General features: G+C 37.1%; 1 protein-coding gene across 3 annotated transcripts in view; it reads right to left on the reverse strand.

Moving 5' to 3' along the window:
• The window catches only part of PDE7A (phosphodiesterase 7A), a 317331-nt gene that overhangs the window by 240848 nt on the left and 53909 nt on the right, over positions 1–22574 (reverse strand). For all 3 annotated transcript variants that reach the window (XM_049103832.1, XM_049103830.1, XM_049103831.1), the window contains one exon: positions 17568–17618. In XM_049103832.1, coding sequence (XP_048959789.1) covers positions 17568–17618 — 51 coding nt within the window. The remainder of the gene's footprint in view (positions 1–17567; positions 17619–22574) is intronic.

Genomic DNA, 22574 nt, shown 5'->3' on the forward strand with positions numbered 1-22574 from the left:
ACTATAGCTGAATAGGGAGCTTTGAAAGTTGTTTCATGGAATCCCTCTCTGCTTTCCTTGTTCATTCCTTTGTCTTACCTGATCTGTTCCCTGCGCCTTACTGTGCCCTTCACAGAACTACTGCTTCCAGCTTCCAAATTTCTACATAAGCTATTCTGAAATTCGTACAAATTCCTAGTGGAGGCTTGTTTCTCTCCTTTGCTTATTAAAGAGCTGCTTCCTTTGCTTTTAATGTGCTTCTTGGTCTGTCTCTTATTTGTCAAGACCCAGTCTGAGTATACCTCTGGGCACTCTTCCTTCATCCCTATCCTGCAATAAGCTGTCCCTCCATGTGTTGCTGTGGTCTCAGAGTTCGTAGCAATGGTGGCCCTCATCAGACTGTCAGTGGGTAACTGTCATGGCTACCCATTCTTCTGTAAATGCCTTGATAGTACAGACCATATGTGTTTATCTAATCTCTGTGTCCCTAGTACATAGTACATATGATGTGTACATAGTACAGTTCCTGATGCTTAGAAAACACCTAGTAAATGTTGCTAGGTTAATAAGAATCTTAATCACATTCCCCTACATACTCCATCTGCAAGTGAGTTGCTGACTGCCAAATCAATAAAATACTGTGGAAAAAAGTGTACACTTTCACCTGTCTTCTTTAGTGTTAAAGGAGTTAACACTTCTTTACTGTTAATAATGTTAATACCTAGTTGGCCACAAAAGTTTAGTGAGGAGCCTTAAGTTCCTTGGAGAAAAGGGGGCCTACATATTTTAAAATTCAGTAATAACTCTGATCCATAGTTCTTGCCACATTTCTCCTTGTGCTCTGCTTATAGAGAATTTAGGTGCCCTGAACTACTTAAGAAAGTGATAATTTTTTAAATGACTAAAAACAACCATATATTCCCTAACTTTCTCGTCAGATGAAATAAAAGAGATATTTTAAATGAGCAGATAACAATAACAACTAAAAACTCCAAATGACCATTGATTTGATTCACATACTCTCCACCTTTTTTTTTTTTTTAAAGAAGTGTGTAGACTGCCAACTGTTTCTGTTTTCTTTCCTGAGATAATATGTCCAGACATTACATGCCACATCGCCATAGGCAGCGATTAAAGAAGACAGGTAGGATACAGATTCAGAAATGAATCCAAGAAAAATATTCATTGGACATTGGTGGTTGGTCTGCTTGGCTTCTGAGGAATCCAGAGAGAGATCCTTGCTGAGTAATAGTGAAGATTTATTGAACACAAAACCCTCTCCTTAATTTAAAAAAAAAAAAAAAAAAAAAAAAAACTCTTACACCTATCTTTGTGTCAGGGTGCCCTTGGCATTGATGACTAGCTTTCCATAAATGACAATGGGTAGAGCTAGAGGATTCCAACTCTGACCTACTTTCCAACAATATCATGACTTGGGTTTACAAAATAAATGTAGAAGAAAGGGCAGTAACATCTTGAATTTTCTGGAAAACTTCAAAGATGGGCATCAAAATATGCAATGAAAACAGAATGGTTGAGATTCTCTTTGTATCCCTAAGACATCTCCATGAAAATGCCCTAAAAATGTCACCATAAAGAGAGACAACATTATCACTAACAGGAACAGTAAAGAAAGTGTATGTATATAGACATGGCCAACACGCACATGAGAAAATGCCCTGCATCACTTGCCATCAGGGAAATACAAATCAAAACCACAATGAGATACCACCTCATACCAGTGAGAATGGGGAAAATTAACAAGGCAGGAAACCACAAATGTTGGAGAGGATGCAGAGAAAAGGGAACCCTCTTACACTGTTGGTGGGAATGTGAAATGGTGCAGCCACTCTGGAAAACTGTGTGGAGGTTCCTCAAAGAGTTAAAAATAGACCTGCCCTACAACCCAGCAATTGCACTGCTGGGGATTTACCCCAAAGATACAAATGCAATGAAACGCCGGGACACCTGCACCCCGATGTTTATAGCAGCAATGTCCACAATAGCCAAACTGTGGAAGGAGCCTCGGTGTCCAACGAAAGATGAATGGATAAAGAAGATGTGGTTTATGTATACAATGGAATATTACTCAGCCATTAGAAATGACAAATACCCACCATTTGCTTCGACATGGATGGAACTGAAGGTATTATGCTGAGTGAAATAAGTCAATTGGAGAAGGACAAACATTGTATGGTCTCATTCATTTGGGGAATATAAAAACTAGTGAAAGGGAATGAGGGGGAAGGGAGAAAAAATGAGTGGGAAATATCAGAAAGGGAGACAGAACATGAAGACTCCTAACTCTGGGAAACGAACTAGGGGTGGTGGAAGGGGAGGTGGGCGGGGGTGGGGGTGAATGGGTGATGGGCACTGAGGGGGGCACTTGACGGGATGAGCACTGGGTGTTATTCTGTATGTTGGCAAATTGAACACCAATAAAGAATACATTTATTATTTAAAAAAAAAAAGAAAGTGTATGTATAAACTTCTAAAGTGTAAGAGGAGCTTTGACCAGCTAGGGAGTGATGCAGTTGCTATTAAAAAAAAATGAAAGAAAAGAAAAAAGGCATGGACTTTGTAATAACAGACCATGTTCTAACTCTGCTCTCTCATTTAGTAGCTGTATAACACTGGGCAAATTACTTCATGAAGTCTACCTTTCTCATTTTTAATTTGGATTCCTAACTACTTTACAAATTTGTTCATTCATTCATGTAATTGATAAGTGTTTGATTTTTGAGCAATTACTATAAACAAGATACCATGCTGGGTGTTAGAGATTCAACAATAGAATATGTTTCCCTCATGAATGTCATTGTCTAGGAGCAGAGATAGTTGAATAAATAAAATAATTACAATACATTGTGACATCTGACTTAATACTGGTAAATTCAAGGTAGTACAAAGGTGAAAGTGATTGGGTCCCCTTAGGACAATTGAGGAAGGTTTTAAAGAAGAGAGGAAGTTTAAGCATCAGCTAATGTTTAACAGATGATCAGAGATAAGGAATGAAAAGACTTTCAGTGCAAAAACAACAGAGTGGCCAGTGGCACGAAGAATTTAGAAACTTCAAGAGTCCAGGAAGCATTGAGTAGCTCAGCTTGTTAATTAATATATTTAAGAGGTAGAAGAGGACTAGTGACCATCTGAATAAGAAGGCTTAGCAAAGAGAAGGGTAACACCCAGGTTTCTGTAGTAAGAGACTCAGTCAAGGTTCCTGTCTCTTATGAAGGGACAAAGAGAAGGGGAATTGAGAAGAAGGGATGACAGAGATAAAGGGGCAATTTTGGGACAAGTTGATTGTGTGAGGGTTCTGTGAAACATCCAAATGAAATGTCTTGTAAGCAGTTCAGGGTCTAGAGCCCAAGAGAGGGAGCTGACCTGGAGATTCAGGTTCAGAACCCAAAGCCTCATATATAAGACCAGATGAGCATTTGGATTTTTCCTCCATATTGGCTGGCCTCAAGGCAAATGAGGAAGTCTGGGTTATGGGGTGGTATCCAAGGGGAAATCCACAGTTTGGTTCAGAGTCTTTGTGTGGAAGAGTGGTATGCTTGGGAAACCCTTTGGTCTATCCTTATAGCAGACCTGCCATCAAGGAAAACTTGCCATAAATAAAAAAATACTGTCAAGGGACACCTGGGTGGCTCAGCGGCTGAGCGTCTGCCTCCAGCTCAGGTTGTGGTCCTGGGGTCCCAGGATTGAGTTGCACATCGGCTCCCTTTGAGAAGCCACTTCTCCCTCTGCCTATGTCTCTGCCTCTCTCTCTGTGTCTCTCATGAATAAATAAATATTTAAAAAATTTTAAAAAGTACTTTCAAAATTATGTTATTTTATTTGCTTGCATTTTAAAAAACATTTTGAATGAATCAAAGATCAAATCAATTAAAGAATTAAAATCCCTCATTTTCATTTGCTTCCCTTTCATTACAAACTGCTCCTTCAACTCTTCTACATGTCCTAAAAGCTCTCCCCTACTCCTGGCCCCCACATTTCCTATTCTTACATGCCCCCTACTTTCTCCTTATTATATATCACAAAAATCCCCAAAGATGAGTCTGATAAGGCAGAAAGAGTCATCTCTGGAGTATGAGGGAAGAGAACAAATGAAACATGCAAAGTCAGGATCCTTTTAGAGGCCAGGAGGAGGGAAAAGGATGGAAGGATTCATGCATTAATAATTTTGTTCTTGTTACAGTAGACCCAAAACTCAGGGTGATCATCTAAATAAGTCATGCATGCAAAGAAACCTAGCAGAGAGTAAGGATTCTTGTTCCAGGGAATGGGATGGAAATCAAAAAGAAAAGAAGATTCTAAGTCATAGGTGAAAAAGTGTTTCCTAGAGAAATTTCCTGGGCATTGGCAACTGCTGTAGCAACTTGATTAAGTTGTAGTGACCTCTGGTACAAGAAGAAAGAAATTGTTAAAGTTTTTACTAAGGCCTGGATCTTGTTGGAAGAAGATATAGAATGAGAAGAAAACAAGAGTCAGGACAGAAGCTTAGGGAGCAGATTGCTGGAGAAAGTCAGTGAAGGATTCTGATGAGAATCTTTCAGGAGGTGGAAGAGAATCAGTGTGTGGTGTCTCAGAAATTATGATGCTTTTTTTTTTTCAAGGACACAGTGTTAAATGTCCCATAATCATCAAATTTGATACAGAATGGAAAGTATTCATTGGATTTGGAAATTGAGAGGTCACTGATAACCTTAGCAAAAGCATCTTCATTGAAATAGCAGAGGCAAAAGGCAAATTACAGTGTGTTCGTAATGAAAAATGAAAAACTGAAGACATGAAGACAACTGTTCTGAGAAGCCTGTCTGAGGATAGGGGACAGCATAATAACTAGAGGAGTTTATCCCCATCCTTTCTCCCTTACCTTTCCCTCCTTTTCATCCTGGTAGGTAAGACTTGAATTTCTTAAAGGCTATTGGGCAGGATCTTGTGGAAAAGAGTCTAGAAGTTCAGAAAGGAAATTACAGAGATGGGGATGGAGGGGACAGGGTTAGATCGAAGGATTCACCTAGAATAAGAGAAGAAGGAATATGCTTTCCTCTGAGAGTAGAGGGAAGGAAAGTTTTAGTAGGAAAGCAGGAGATCATCAATCAGGAAGTTGTAGGAGTTTCTGTCTGCTAGCCTGAGTTCTCTACAAGGGAGTTGGCAAGGTCATCTACTGAGAGTAAGGCATAAGGAAGGAGGAGTTGGGAAGGGAGACACGGGGAGAGGTTTGGAATGGTGATAGTGTAGAAACAAAGAGGGGGACAAGATATATGGCACAAAGAGTTCATATTTTTGAGACCACATGTTGGAGACACCTAGTATATTTGAGACTCAAAGGATATTTTCCCCAGCTGCAGCTGCATGAGGTGCAGAGATGCTATCATTAGATGAATTTAGGGATGGCAGTTTGAGGCAGGTGAGACATTCTATAAAACCTGCTTCCCCACTAAAGAAGTATAGGCTAGTAGCATAGAAAAACAGGCAGTTGTGACTTTCTAGCAGGAAGAAATGTTTTCATCTAGTGAAGCTAGTCAAGTCTAGTCTGGCATTTAGTTAAGGCCATGAAGGTCTTCTAAAATTGTTGGTTTTAACTTTGGGCACATAAACTGCAAAATATCAGGTGGTGCCACTCAGTTATTGGACCTCAAGTTGTGACTGCTGTTATCCTGAGGTCACAACAGGAGTAATCAATTCCCTTTTTGCCCTATCCAGGTCAAAGGAGACAAAAGAATTCCAACAGATCTAATTCTCTTGTCCTTGCAGACAACCTCTAATATACAAAGAAGTAGTAGAACAATGACTTTGGGGAACATGCTCACAAAGTATCCACACACATGACATCATTTTTTTCAATTATTGCACAAAGGCAGAATATGTTGAAAAGAGATCTGAATTCAGATAAGTCAGAAGCAACTGCAAAAGAGCAAAAGCCAGAATCAACTAACTTGTCCTTTTTTATCCAGTTAAGAAAGCAAATCCACTTTTCCAGCAGATAGAAGCCCAAGCAGGCAAGAGAGATGGAATGAATCAGAAGGAATACCCAAGGATTTATGGAGGTCATAGCTATGCTTCTTGAAATAGCAATGTTTGTGTAATATTTTAGAAAGAAACCTGCACCTAAGACAGAGCCCATCTTGTGGCATTAATTTTGGTATGAACTGGGAAAGTAGCGCGTGTGTGTATATGTGAATGTGAGATAGAACAAAGTGGAAGGAAAGGAAACTAACATGTGTTGGATCCTTATATGTGCTAGCACTTCACTTTTTCTCATTTAATTCACAAATCAACCCTGTGCCATAAATGTGATTTTCTTTATTTCACACAGTTAAGAATCTGGGGCTCAGAGTAGTATGAGAACTTGCTCAAGTTTGCCTTTAGAGATTGCACACTGCAGGCCTTAGACATGAGTCATGGAGACAGGCATAAAGGGCCCGAGGACTTGGCTCTGCCACTAACCACCCCTGTGACTTGGGGAACTAGTTAAACAAAATAGTACTTATGATGATCACTTTTTGTGTAAACTTATCTAGGTTACAATTTCCAAGTATTTGATCACTATTCTAGGTGTTGCTCTAAAGGTGTTTTGTAGGTGCTGTTTAAAGCCCATAATCAGTTGACTTTAAGTGAGGGAGATTTTCCTGGATAATCTTTGTGGGCCTGATTCAATCAGTTGAAAGAACTTGAAAGTAGTGCTGGGGCTTCCTTGAAGAAGAAGAAATTCTACCTGTGGGCATCAGGTTCACTCTGTCTCAAATCCCAGACTACTCTTCTTTACAGATTTTGGACTTATCTCCTCAGCCCCCACAATAACATAAACCAATTGCAAAGAATCTCTTAATATGTGCCACCTACTGACTCTAGTTCTCAAGAAGAATCTTGGGTGATATGGCACCTCCCTCTGGTGGGTTATGCAAATTAAATGAAGTCATGTATGACTGTATGGGAAGTGCCTGACATGGTGCCAGAAACACTAAAAAGGATTTGAAAAATGGTAGTTTCTGTTATGATGACTTGGCAAACACAGGTTGATTCTTCATCTAGTTGACTTCCAAACTGACTCTAACCAAAAACTTGGTCAAGAACTATATAGTTACTGGTCTGGGTTTTATCCCTAATTCAATATGACTTTGAGCAGGCCACAACCTCTAAGGGCCTTGGTTTCCTTTCTGTAAAATAAGGAGCCATACACCAAATAATTTTGGTACAAACTCTTCCAGATTTGATGTTTTCTGGGTTAGTTTTGACCTAATTTATTAGATTTGCATTAGGCCTGGTCTATTTCATCCAGTTATCAGCCAAGATCTGTTTCATTACAGTTACATTCAAGGCTGCTCCTACATGAATAACCTTCTAATTACTGGGTGGTTTATGGCCCAAGAATACAAACGGAGTTTAATATTAACCTGAGCAAAGCATTCTTATTCTTTTAGCCAGTATTTATAGAGCTCCTGCTCTAACCCAGACTATAAGCTATGAGGAATAATAAAAAAGCATTAAATCTGGTTTCTGCTCTCAAGAAACATAGCAAGGCATCTAAAAATCAGATACTACTCTGAGGGGGCATATATTTAAGTCTAAGCACTACTAGAGTTGGAATCAGAAAGGCTTACTAGTAGATGCAGGGATTCAGATAGATGGGATGTCTGTGTAAGAGATGAGAAAGAAGTTAAATTCTACTCTTATGTGTGTCCACTCTTACTGGGTGAGATTTGGGCAGCTCTTTACATTGTTGCTTGCCCTTGTTGGCACAGGGTTTCTCACCTATTCTACCTGGCATGTTCTGTGCAAGGATGAATGGGCAGCAGTTGTACTACCTTGCACACATTTACCATGGATACCTTCAAACACCATGACAACCCCCATCATCCATGCATTAGGGCATCCCTCATAGGAGATTAAGTTCCATTAAGGTAGGGTAAGTGCTTCTCTTGTCTACTGTATTCATGGAGTAAATCAATGAAATTTACTCCATATTCATGGAGTAAATCAATGAAATTATTGCTCACCAGGATATGGGAGACATAAAGAGAAAATTTCCTTAACTGAAACTTTCAAAGGGATTAAACCTTTAAAAACAGTGATTCTTATACTTTGTAAATTCTTTGATTTTCAATGTCACCCCAATCTGACTCCCCACTCCCACTCCTTGCAACATTTTGCTTAAGTCCTACTGGCAGGGCTTCTTATACAAAGAGCCATTGACAGAACTTCTGCCAAAAACTTGCTGGAGCTGAACAAAAAAAAAAAAAAAATTGCTGTGTGTAGAAGAAAAGTTATGCTTGAATAACAAGCAAACACTAGAAGGATTAATTTTATAAGCTTACCTTTAAGATCAGATAAAGGCAGCTTGACTTTTTTAAGACAATATTCATTTTTATCAGTTTAATAAACGTCTCTTAGCAATATTGATAGTCATCTTTAACGGGCAGGAACAAAGAAACCTTATTAACAGTTAAACTTAAATTGTTCACTAATCTTACTTCAGTTTATTGCCTCTTTCATGATGATCTTTTGCTGAATGAGTCTAAAAAAAAATACTTGGTGATATGTGTAAACAAGCCAGAAATTCTCAAGACTGTGGTCTAATGAAAGCAAATAAACAAGGTTTACAAAATAATTCAGAACTCTGAGAGGGACAGTGTTTGAGGTATAAATATAGATTTCTAGAAATAAGGAGTTTATAATCATAAGTCAATATCCATAGGGATCACTATAAAGATTGGAAGTGGAAAAATATCTTCTGTATTCAGAAACATTTCCTAGTCAATTGCAAAATAATTCTGCCCATGGATTATTAACATTTATATTCCAAAAAAATTTTGAAAACATTTATTCAGCTCCAATTATGTGCAATGAATAGTTCTCAAAACATACTATATCCAATCAATGCAATAAATCATTACATATTTGCCAAGGACTTGACTATGAGTAGTCTGGGTTATGTAGTGTACATATGTTGTTTTTGTCTGTCAGTCTCTGTGTATTTCCCCTTCTTCTGTTAAGAACACCTGAATTTTCCTTTGGGGAGTCACTCTCTCCCATTTCACACGATGTGTTTCTATGGGATTGACCCCACCTCACTAGCTCCAAGAATATTCAGGTAATCACTACCTGCTTAGTTATCCTTTGGCTACAGTGATTGATTTAGAGATGGGCATAAATGCAGATTGAAGTGGAGATGAGTTTGGTGATAAAAGCTAGACCTATGAGACTAAACTCTGGGGTTTTATTAGAAATACTTGGGCAAGAAAACTCTCTTTCCACAGATTGAAAGCTGTAAGGGTGACAAGCTAAGACTCTGTTAGAAAGACACCAACACAGAAGATAGAGAGCAAGACCAAATTTTAATGGTGGTGCTAGCCATTTTCCACTTGCCCTGAGATCTTCTCTCTTCTCTTCTCTACTGGCTGACTAAATGGATTCTATCAATCTCTCTTCCCCTCTGGCTTCCAGGTGGGAGTGCTATGAAGAGATCAGAGACATTACATTATTTCCCAAGCCCTTTCTGTGGGGTTTCCTCAGGCTGGCTGTCCCTCTACTGGAGGCTATAGCTCCTGTTAGGAAACCATCTCCATACAACTCTCTGTCTTCAGGTTCCAGTAACTACTCTTGCTTTGCTCCTTTAGCCCTAGAGATGGTAACAATGTCTCACTATTGCTTGCTTTGGTACATCAGTATCCCTAATAATTTTCCTAAACTCTGTCCCCATCTTTGTTATTAGTCTTCTTTTTAAAATTCAATTTGATGGAGCCATCTATTTCCTGCTAGGACTAAGACAGATAAAATGACATTATTATAGTTCTTATCCAGATATGCCTAAATATGGTGATACTCCTAACTCTTCAATTACTTGAGCCAATAAATTCCCTTTTCCTAGAGGCTGTTTGAATTGGATTTTCTGCCTCTTACAACAGAGAGTCCTAATACAGTTTGTCAGGTTGTTTTGATTTCATAGACTCACACAAAACAAATAAAAGGGAGAGGACACTGTTAAGAACCACACTGAGGCCCTCAAACTCATATGTAGAAGTCCTAACCCGCAATACCTCCGAATGTGATTCTGATTTGGAGATGGGTTCTTTAAAGAGGTAATTAAGTTAAAATAAGATCACCAGCACGGGCCCTAGTCCAATCAGACTTGTATCCTTATTAAAAGAGGAGATTAGGACATAGACATGCAGAGAGGGAAGATACTATAAAGACATAGGGGGAAGACAGCCATCTATTAGCCAAGGAAAAACCAATCCTTCCAATACCTTGATCAGACTTCTGTGCTCCAGAATTGTGAGAAAACAAATTTTTGTTGTTTAAGCCACTTAGCCTTTGATACTTTGTTATAGCAGCCTCAGTAAACTAATACAGACATCTATAAACTATAACTGGGAAAGACACTTCTAGAGGCCAACAACTCTCTCCAGGTCTGAGTCAACATGGTCTCTTAGCTCATCTGTGTCTTTCATAAATTGGTTCCACTTACATATATAACTCCCTGCTCAATCCTTCTGTATTTCCCAATCCAAAGGATCTAAACGAATTGACTTGGCTAACTACCATTGATACTATTGGGGTGAGACCTTTGCACTGACCTACCTCATGAGCTTCTAGCCAGCAGTGGATAATCTGCATTTGGATCATATGCCTTTGTCTGGTTCCATTAGTGGCTACCCTGTGTAGAGAACAATTATATGGTGGTTCTCTGCATAGAAAGTGGTGGGAAGGTAAGTTCCAAGGAGAAAGAGAGTCTGAATACAGCTAGCATTTGAAAAGTCCAGCATTTGGTCTCCTGGGCTAGTGGCATTAATTTTATGAAAACATCAACACCAATACATACTGCTCAGATTTGGCTTCAATTTTTACTGTAGTAGCCAATTTCTCACTTCAGTAACTCACAAGGCCCACTATCTTGACCTTCAATCTTATGAGAAACCTTAGAATCTTTACAATAACCACACTGTTGTGCTTGACTTAGTTTGATGTGTGTTTGTTACTTAAAAACAAAAAAGCTTTGATTAAAACAGTTTCAAAAGAGGAAAGCAATTTTGTGAAAAGGGATCTGTTTAGGAGTAAACATGACTTATTGATTATATCGGATAGTACTAACAATTTTGTGACTATACTGGTGTCCCCTCACCTCTTCATGTATAATAAATGGAAAGAATACTGAAAAAAGTCTTCCACCTCTTAGTAACACTTTCGGAGAATCTTAAGACCATACTTCATGAGGTCATATACTCTTACCTTAGGCAAGAATTTTTTTTTTTTTTTTTTTTTTAGTTTCTGGAACTCTAAAGAGAATATTTCAAATTTCCTGAAGTGTTAATTTTTTTCCTGCTCTATAAACTTCTCCACAGCCTGATACCACAGAGACAGGATCAAGTGGGTGTAGGTCTTAAATTTCACCATTTGTGGAACTGACATCATGTGTCCAGCAGTATGATTACATTTCTGTTTGGAGTTATTTCTCCCTTGGGGAGGTCAGGGGTGGCATAGGGAGGCACTGAGCTGAGGTAGGGACAACCTTGTGGGAACTTCAGCTTTCAGGCCTACTCTGCTGCCTACTAGGCCCATTCAGCAGAATAGCCAGGGCCATTTGACTTGTATTCAAAAGCCTGAAAGTGTAAGAGTCTGAGTGTGTCAGATAAGCTTGATAATTTATGTAGGCTGAATATTTTGGGACAAAATGGGGCATACATGGAAAGCCACCTTTTATTTACTAGAAGCAAAATGTAAAAATACTAAAAGTTTTAAGACAAGAGAGCCACAAGATCAAATTTTCATCCCAGAAAGACTACTCTGAATTACTTTGAATGGAAAGTGGTTTGGAGGTAGGAAGGCTGGAAGTATAGCCAGACTCAAAGGGAGGAAGCCAGGCTAGAGGTGATGATGGCCCAGATGAGTTGGAGTCAGTGGTGATGAAAAAAGGAAGACACTGAGAAAAGTGGAGGGATTACAAGTGTGGCTCGAGCCCACTGTTCAGGAGGAGCAGGTATAAAGGTACATCTGTTATGCTAGGATACTTGGGTTTGACGTTAAAGAAAGGGATGGGATGGTCAGGACCATGCATGAGCAACTCTGCTTTTAGTTTTTCTCTCTGCTTAAAGCCAGGAAAGAACTTGGAGACCCATCAGGAAATTGTAAATTCTTTTAAAAAACAAAAGGATTAGCTCTGTCATGTGTAGCAGAGGTAGTAGGGTTGGAAAGAGAAGACTCATTTGGAGTTGGATACAACTGGTAAAGAGCAAAACAGCAGCCTTTGGGGAATACTGAGGAGCATCCAGCTACAGAATTGGAGTCACATTACTATCTGGGCTGTTTTGATGTAGCCCAGCCTTAGCTGGCCTTTTAGGGAAAGGAGCTATTTAAGGAGGATTTGAATTTTAAGTGGCTGCATATTAAACATTTTTTTCCTAACCATATTTGCACCCCTCCTCTTCCTGCTCCCCATACATTTTAGTGACCACCTGAATGATGAATAAAGGGGACAAACCTTTGTCTGGTGAGGTAGATTGTGTTACTTTCCTGTAAATAATTGCTATTTCCTCTCCTCCCTCCATTGACACTAGGCCTGACTTGCTTTGGCCAATAAAATGTGAGTAAAAGCTTAAAATATGCTCCTGTGGTTTAGTTTGGCCTTCTGTACTCATGCCCTCTGTCATAGAAAGAACCCTCTCCTTTAGCCTGGATCCCAGAGTGAGTATAGAAAAGCATATCTGAACCACCTACAAGCTGGAGCAGAACCACTATACAGGCAACCTCAGACCCATGAGCAAAATATCTTTCTATTATAGGTCATATAAATGTGGTTTTTAGAAAATTACAAGCATTTTTACAGCAAAAGCTGACAAAGAAATTAGTCCCTAAAAGTATGGTGTTGCTGTGATAACTGAAAATATTTGTCTTTCCCTCAGGACTGAACAGCAGGCAGCAAAAAAGTGTTGGAGACTGGAAAGATGATGATCTTGTAGTAAGTAGCAAGATTATGTAGTAGAAAATATTTGGTAAAACCTGCAATAACTTTAAGACAGAAAGTATACCTCATGAGTGGGTGGTTTTGGGTGACGAGATTTCAAGACAGATTGTTAATAGCATGAGTTGTTTGCTGCCGTTGATTAAGGTCTTTCTTGAAAGAATTGACCTGCTTATAAGTAGGGATTGAAGAGTGAAGAGTGACTCCAGAAATTCCAGGACTTGCAAATTTGAAAAATAAACTGTTTCTCATCTTCAAATAGAAAAGGAAAAACAAAAATGCTGAAAACCACAAACTCTGATTAATGTTAATTAAGACCAAGTCTCAAGACAAAGATCAAATAAATGTCATACTCTTTGGTAAATGTGTTAATGGATTAAGGTGGCACTCAGTGAATTCTCTTATCTGGACAAAATGGCTCACAGAAAAGAGATAAGGACTAGGTTCCACTAACCTAATAAGCTCAAACTCTGTAAGTAAGCTTAAAGAGAAAAGAGGCATGACTTGAAAATTGTAGATACAGTTGTTTCATGGAACTAATCACACAAAAAAAATTTTTAAATAGTTTTTTTGTGGGAAATTTAACTCCCAAAGCACTATTATTGCCTGGATTAAAAGAGACTGTGACTCTTTGAGCCATGAAAAAGACTTAGGATAATAACATATCAAAATTGGTTCATTATTGTAACAACTATATCATACTAATGTAAGATTTTAATAATAGTAAGAGTTAGGTGTTGGGTACATGGAACTCTCTGTACTATCTTAGCAACTTTTGTGTAAATCTAAAATTATTTTTAAAATTGCACCCAAAAGCATAAGATACTTAGGAATAAACCTAATCAAAGAGGGAAAGGATCTATACCCTAAAAACTACAGAACACTTGTGAAATTGAGGAAGACATAAAGAGATGGAAAAAATATTCCACGCTTATGGATTGGAAGAATTAATATTGTGAAAATGTCAATGCTACCCAGGGAAATTTACACATTTAATGCAATCGCTATCAAAATACCATGGACTTTCTTCAGAAAGTTGGAACAAATCATCTTAAGATTTGTGTGGAATCAGAAAAGACCCCGAATAGCCAAGGGAATATTGAAAAAGAAAACCAGAGCTGGGGGCATCACAATGCCGGATTTCAAGTTGTACTACAAAGCTGTGATCATCAAGACAGTATGGTACTAGCACAAAAACAGACACATAGATCAATGGAACAGAATAGAGAACCCAGAAATGGGCCCTTAACTCTATGGTCAACTAATGTTCGTCAATTAATATTTTATATAAAAAACTGAAGACTAAAAGTTTTTCCTCTAAGATCAAGAATAAGACAAGGATGTTGACTCTTGCCACTTTTATTCAATGTGGTACTGGAAGTCTTAGCAGCAGCAATTGGACAAGAAAAAGAAATAAAAGGTATTCAGATTGGTAAGGAAGATGTAACACTCACTATTGATAGATGCCTTGATATTACACAAAGAAAACCCTAAAGACTCCACCAAAACCTATTAGAACCTATTTGTCACAAATCTATGACAAATGAACTCAGCAAATTTGCAGAATATGAAATTAATATACAGAAATCTGTTGTAGTTTTATATATAAATAGCAAAGTGGCAGAAAGAGAAATTAAGGGAACAATCCCATTTACAATTGCATCAAAAAGAAGAAAATATCTAGGAACAAATTTAATCAATGAAGTGAAAGACTTTTACTCTGAAAACTAAGATATTGATGAAAGAATTGAAGATGATGCAAACAAATGGAAAGAGACCATGTTCATGGATTAAATAATTAATATTGTTAAAATATCCATACTATCTAAAGCAATCCACAAATTTAATGTAATTGCTATCAAAATATCAACAATATTTTCAGAAAAACTAGAAGAAAGAATCCTAAAATTCATATGGAACCACAAAAGACCCCCAAATGGCCAAAGTAATCTTGAGAAAGAACAAAGCTGGATGTATTATACTCCTGAATGGCAAACTATATTACAAAGCTGTACTCAAAACAGTATGGTATTGGCACAAAGACAAAACATAGATCAATGAACAGAACAGAGAGCCCAGGAATAAAGCATTCTTATATGGTCAATTAATCTATGACAAAGGAGGCAAGAATATACAATGAGAATAAGTCTCTTCAATAAATGGTGTTGGGAAAACTGGATAGCTACATGCTATCCAATTCACACAAAAGAATAAAACTGGACCACTTTCTTACATCGTATGCAAAAATAAATTCAAATGGATTAAAGGCCTAAATGTGAGACCTGAAACCATAAAAATCCTAAAAGAAAACATAGGCGGTCATCTCTTGAACATCAGCCTTAGCAACATTTTTCTGAATATGTCTCCTCATGCAAGGACAACAAAAACAAAAATAAACTACTGTGACTACACGTAAATAAAAGAACTTTTGCACAGTGAGAGAAACCATCAATAAAATGAAAAGGCAACCTACTGAATGGGAGAGGATATTTGCAAATAATATATCTGTTAAGAAGTTAATATGCAAAATATATAAAAAAAACTTATACCACTCTGCATCAAAAAAACACAAACAGTTGGATTTAAAAAATGGGCCGAGGACCCGGATAGACGTTTTTCCAAAGAAGGCATATAAATGGCCAATAGACACATGAAAAGATGCTCAACATCAATAACCATCAGGTAAATGCAAATGAAAACTATGATGATATATTACCTCACTCCTATAAGAATAGTATCAGAAAATCAAGAAATAATAAGTGTTGGTGAAGATTTGGAGGAAAAAGAACCCTTGTGCACTGCTGCTGAGAATGTAAACTGGTGTAGCCACTGTGGAACAGTAGGGGGGTTCCTCAAAATATTAAAAATTGATGTACTATATAATCTAATAATTCCACTACTGGATATTTACCCAAAGAAAATGATAATGCTAATTTGAAAAAAATATATGCATCCTTTTGTTTACTGCAGCATTATTTACAATAGTTAAGATATGGAAGCAATCTAAGTGTCCACTAATAGATAAATGGATAAAAAATACGTGATACATGCACACACACACACACAGACACAGACATTACTCCAACATAAAAATGAGTAAGATCTTACCATATGTGACAACATGAATGGACCTAGAGGGTATTTTTGCTCAGTGAATAAGCTAGACGGAGAAAAACAAATACCATATGATTTCACTTACAAGTAGAATCCAAAACACAAAGCAAATGAATAAACAAAATATACAAAGAACAAAAGACACAGTTGCATAGAGAACAAACTGGTGGTTGCCAGAGGGTAGGGAGATTAGAGGATGGTGAAACACAGGAATGAGAGTAAGAGACACAAATCTCCAGTTATAAAATAAATAAGTTACAGAGATGAAAAGTATAGAACAGGGAATATAGTCAATATTGTAATAATGTTTATGGTGACAGATGGTAACTACTCTTATCATGGTGAGCTTTGTATAAAGTATAGAATTGTTGAATCATCAGTGTGCTGCACACCTGAAACTAATAAACACTGTATGTCAACTATACTTCAATAATAAAAAAGTGAACCATTAAAAATTAAAGACTTTAGGGTCCCCAACATTCTGCAAGCAGGTAGCAGGACGAGGAAGCTGCTCAGATGCCAGGGGGTACATATTTTCTTTCAAATGTGGCCAAGAAGGATAATGGAAAATTACCTCTCAGAAGGTGGAGCCAAGAGTCATGAGAACAATGAAAAGAAAAGCTACTCCCAGGGAATAGAATTGGAGCCTAATCAAAGAACATTTCCTACCTTCAGGTTAGGGACTTGGCAACATTTACCTAGTGAGATTTCAGAATTGCTACAGACCAGTGACTGCTTCCCCTTTTGCAATGGGCTATTTTTGCTATCCTGTCTCTGTTCCAGTATGGTATGCAGAATGGGGGTACTAGCCAGCAAATTATTACTTCTGTCTCCTCCTCCTCAATTATATGAAGAATACCCTACTCTCTCCATTGATGTTGGCCACATGATGTTGATCCTAGAATGAAAGACTCATGGATATACCTGAACCTGACCTGCAGCTCAGAGCAGGGCTGTTCTAGTTGCCCAGCCAATCTGAGTAAAGTAAGCTTTTGTTACTGGACATCACTGAGAATTTTTGGTACACAATAAAAGCTGATGAATACATATAGCAAAGGTTTCCAAGGAACTGAGGAATGGTTCTAGATTGGATTTGCATATAATAAAGGTAAGGGAGTAGGTGGAAGAGAAAGTTGTAGGGCATTTCCAGATAATGATCAGTTTTATCCCCAAAATCAGGGTAGAGTATTCCAAACATCATATTCATAGGAGATACTAGAAGTTTCTCAAATGACTAGAGTCCAGCATTTTATAACAAACTTTAATAATTAGTGATACCATTAAAATTCAGATAATATCTATAGTCCCAAACAAGGTCCTATAATATATAAACTCCTTGGGAATGAGATTGAAATATAGAATGCTAATGAATATTAGGACCTTTGAGATCATTTCAATGCAAAATACACAAATGCAAAATATATAAAGATAATTAAGATAATGATGCAATATCAATTGTGTTTCTCTGTTTAATATCTTGAAAGCAAAAATTAACTGCTATACTTACAGAACAAAATTTGGAAAGCACTTGTTCATCTTTTGAGCCGTAAGATTGCACCTGTTAAGATGAACATAGGTAGAATTAAAACTTTATTGCAAAATTATTTGCCAACAATGGCTTAATTAATGATAATACTGATACTTATTTTGCTCTGATACAAACTTTATATATTTAATTTCATGCTAAGCAATATTTGATGCAACAAAATATCAAGACAACAACATAATTCAGGCTTACCTATGAAGTTTGTTTTAATGGGAATTGACCTATGTTCAGTGACTGCAAACCACTTTAACAGGTTTTACTTGTTTATATAAGAGACATTTTAAAAAAGACATCTATTTTCCATTTTTCCTGGCATTAACTAGGGACAATCTTGCCACAATTCTACTTTACAAAACTACAAGGAAGGAACACTCAATTTGATGTTCATGTGAAATATAATTACCCACTTTTCTTCCTTTACAACATGTACTCCATAGTCAGGATGACAAGCCAAAAAGTACATAATACACTGCTTGTCATTAATAACAAGTATGCTCTTTTTTGAAATTATTTTGCAATAACACTTATTCAAAATATCCTTTACTTGCTTTTTTGACTATTATATTAGAGCACCTAAACAAGTATTGCCTGTTTCAAATCAAAGATAGGAATAAGAATTTATTGAATAAATGAGTTGACTAGATGCAATCATAAATAAGTATTGTAAATTTTAACATGTACAAAGTTTCATCTCTGACCATGTGTCTCTAGGTAGTTACACCGCACCGACAGAGTCAGGGTCTGTGTGCCAGTATTGCAGAAAGATGCCGCTCCTCCACCTTGCCCTAGATAAATATGGTGCATCCTTCAAGGCTCTCCACAAAGCCCACATACTGAATAAAGTCACTCCTGTAAAGCATGTATCATTATTTCTACCTTATAGATGAGGAAACTGGGAAAAATTTTGAATTCAAGATTTAACTCCAAAAAATGATAGTCTTAATAACTCTGCTGGAAATATAATCTTTTTATTTCCTAAAATATTTGTTATTGACCCCCTAAATTTTCTGTTCTTCAGAGAAGAGCCACACAGCAAAGGTAGTTTTATAGGGATCATTTTACAGGATCTAAACTGAGAAGCCTCTGAGACTTTAGTTGTGATGCAGAACAAACTGTATCTGGTAATAACTTTAGCATCGTATTTTTTGGATCTGTGATTCACTTATTATTTTAACCTTCCAAAGCCAAAAATTTTAAAATACTCAACTCAAACTACTTTTATTGGGCTGGAAATGTTTTATTGCAGTTTGGCTGACATTTTCTTTTACAAATGTCATTAGCACTGCTTAAAAATGAATTATGTTGGGGTGTACAGTACTACCTCTGTTTTGAAAAAATATTATGATTTTATGAGTACATGAGGTGGGTCTTTGGGAACAAACATTAGCAATATATATCTTCTGATTTTCCAGGCATGCTTAGATTTCTACCTAGCATAAGGAGCTTGGCTTGGAAAAAGGTATAGATTTAGATTGACTTTTCCAGGATTATGTTGAATTCTTATAATATCCTTTAAAGGAAAGCAGCCCGGGTGGCTCAGCGGTTTAACGCTGCCTTCAGCCCAGGATGTGATCCTGGAGACCTGGGATCAAGTCCCATGTTGGTCTTCCTGCATGGAGCCTGCTTCTCCCTCTGCCTGTGTCTCTGTCTCTTTCTCTCTGTGTCTCTCATGAATAAATAAAATCTTAAAAAAAAAAATTTTTTTTTTAAATATCCTTTAAAGGAGAATCCACTAAGACTTAATTAAAATATTGCACATAGGCTGCTCATATCCCTCCCCTACAAGAGCTTTAGCTCTGGTAACTGTTGTTATGCTAACACTGGTGTTCAGTGGGTCACTGAAATCAAAATTAATGCAGGCCATCTGAAAAATCAAGCATCAATTGTATTCATTCATCAATATTCTCAAATATAAAAGGTACAAAATGAAGGAAAAGTAATGTTGTTTATTTTTAGCCTTGGAGAATCCTGGATGGATGGACATAGCAAGCATTTGAGTGGAAAAATAAGAATTATTTGTAGAAAAAAAATCCTAATTAAAAAAATAAAAACCAAAGTAACAACAAATTTCTTTGACAAATTCTGAGTCTTTAAAAAAATACTCAAGTCTTGAGTTGAATTTCCTAGGTCTCTGGAAATGCCTGTAAAATCTCCCCAGTTTCTGGCAGCCTGGGTGGCTCAGTGGTTTAGCACCGCCTTCAGCCCAGGATGTGATCCTGGGGACTGGGGATCGAGTCCCACATCAGGCTCCTTGCATGGAGCCTGCTTCTCCCTCTGTCTTTGTCTCTGCCTCTCTCTCGCCCTCTCTCTCTCTCTCTCTCTCTCTCTCTCTCTCTCGCTGTCTCTCATGAATAAAAAAAAAAATCTTAAAAGAATCTCCCCAGTTTCTTGGGCCAAGCACAGGGGTTCTCAAAGCACAGTCCCAACCATTAGTTTCATCATCTGGGAACTTGTTAAAATATAGTCTTGGGCCTCTCCTATGCCTCCAGAACCATAAACTTGAGAGTGGAATAAGCAATCTGTGTTTTAACAAATCCATTATACACTCTGATGTTCTGCTCTGAGGTTTGGGAACCTCTGGCCTACAGCAATTGTTCTCAAACATTTCTGAGCAGTAGAATCCCCTGGAGGGTTTGCTTAACTATGAGTTCCTAATCTAGCCCTTGAGATTCAATGGCAGTAAATCCAGGGAGTTATGTGGGAATCTGCATTAATTTTTTTTAAAATAAAGTAGGTGGTTCTGATTTAGGTGATCTGTGGCCCACAATTTGAAAAATTCTGGCCTGAAGTGGAATTTAACTGTTGACAAAATGAGTATTTTTTTCCTCACAAAATTCCCCTCCACAATTGAGCAAAAACCTTTGAACTCTGACTTCCATATATAATTTATTTAGTCTGAAAAATGCCTGCTTACAGAGGTATTCCTTCTTTGCAGGCTTCCTTCATCCCACTGTCTGAAGGGACCTCAAAGCTTTATAGGCTCTCTATCTCTGAGGCTTTGCCCACTGCTTCCACAGGTATGGCATGTGTTTCATTACAGTAGCTTACAAAAAAGAAGTGATGTAGTCCATACATTTGCAGAATGTGAAGTATTAAGTATATGCTCCGACAAATGAGGATCTATTTTTTTTTCCCTGAGATACCTGGAAGGAGATCACTTCAAGAAAAGGGAGCTCAATCCTTACATATCTTGCCATGAGAATACTCTGTTCTAAGAAAGGTGACTTTTAATAAACTAAGTTTTGGAAATTATTCATTTATTCCATGGACACTACTAAAAATCCTAACGAAAGTAGGGAAATTGTTGGTCCACTTTATGATTCTTCTAATGAATCTCTGCTTACGCTATAAGTCTTTCCACTTTGTGTGGTAGAAGGAATTTTTGGATAAAAAAAAATAAAAAGAAACAAAAAGATGTATGCTGTATACTGGTTTCACTACAGAGGCAATACTACAGATATATATATAATATAAATATATACATTTATATTCATATATATGAATATAAATGTCCCATAGCTCCCTCCAATTTTATCTCCTAAGCATATATATTTCAAATAGCTTTTTTTCATAATTTAAGAATGCATGGCTATTCTAAAACATTTAGAAAAGGTAGGCAAGTAAGAGAATTGAATCACATATCATCTCCCATTCTGAGGTAACCACTGTCGATATTTTGGTGTAGATCTTTCAAATTTTCCACACTATGTATATTTATTAAAAATGGTACCTACTTTTTTGTGATTTTTTTGCTCACTAATATCTGTGGCCATTCTTCTATACCATTAGAATGGAAAATCCTGTATTTCCTAAAGCATGATGTATAATATGTGCCAAAGCTGATGTGTGAGATTATTTTTTGGTGTTGTATGAATACATTTTAAACATTTTCAGTGATTACATATTTTGTGATTAATTGAAAAATATAGAATATTGAGCCTGTAATTTTGTAGATACTTCTGCTTGGAAGAAGGCCAAGGAAGGAAGCACAATGATAATCAGCTTGATGCGAATGCGTGAATTATAAGTGCAATCCTCAATCCTCGGTTATGCCCATTAATGTCTCGGATGACTTCTTGGAATTGAGTGGTGCTCAACCCTACCAGGCTTAGTGTTCTCTTTTAAATGACAATGTTTTATCTCCTCTGTCAAATTCTGAAATGATAGTCATAGATAGCCTGCCTCTTTACATAATTTAATAAAAGTCAATATAATGCCCTATACTGGATAAAAGGAAAAACTAAAGAAAATAATTCATATAAAAGCATATACATTTTAGTAGTTAAATGCTTGAGCTTGACTACAGTGGAGAATATAATGGGAGATTTGCTGAGAATATGAAGCTGCAAGTGTAGACAGATACAAATGAAGGGTGACTTCAAGGCACCATGGCTATCTGGTAGGCTGATTTTTCCAAAATTGTGAACAATGTTTGGTAAAGTTGTAAACAAAATAAAGTATGGTCTTGCCTGATATACAAAGCTGTTGCATTTTAGGAAAAATCAGTGTATATTAAAACTGTGCAAAAATTTTGCATTTCCATGTTAGATTGATTTAGGTAATTATAAACTACAACTAATATTTAGGTCTGGCTCACTAGTTTTTTCATTGACTTGGATATTCTGTAAGATATATAAAGTCACTTGAAATTATCAGTCAATTCTTATTCACATGGGAACATACCTGGCATTGCAGGCTAACATCTCTGGCCCCTGCCTAACAAAGGCAGGAGTGCCTCCAATCCCTAATGATTGCAACAACCAAAAACACTCACAAATTTCAAAAATGCTTTCTAAGCTGTAGCACAGTTCCTGAGAACCATTAGTGAAAATCACACAGAAGTCTAGTGTGGATTCTTGTATACTCACTGTCCATGTGATAGCTATGCTCTTTTCTGAAGTACATCAAAGGGTCATTTTTAGAAGTTAAAAATCATTTAGTATGCCAGGTATGTGGAAATATACATAA

This window comes from Canis lupus, chromosome 29, assembly GCF_003254725.2.
Source record: "Canis lupus dingo isolate Sandy chromosome 29, ASM325472v2, whole genome shotgun sequence".
Taxonomy (NCBI): Eukaryota; Metazoa; Chordata; class Mammalia; order Carnivora; family Canidae; genus Canis; species Canis lupus.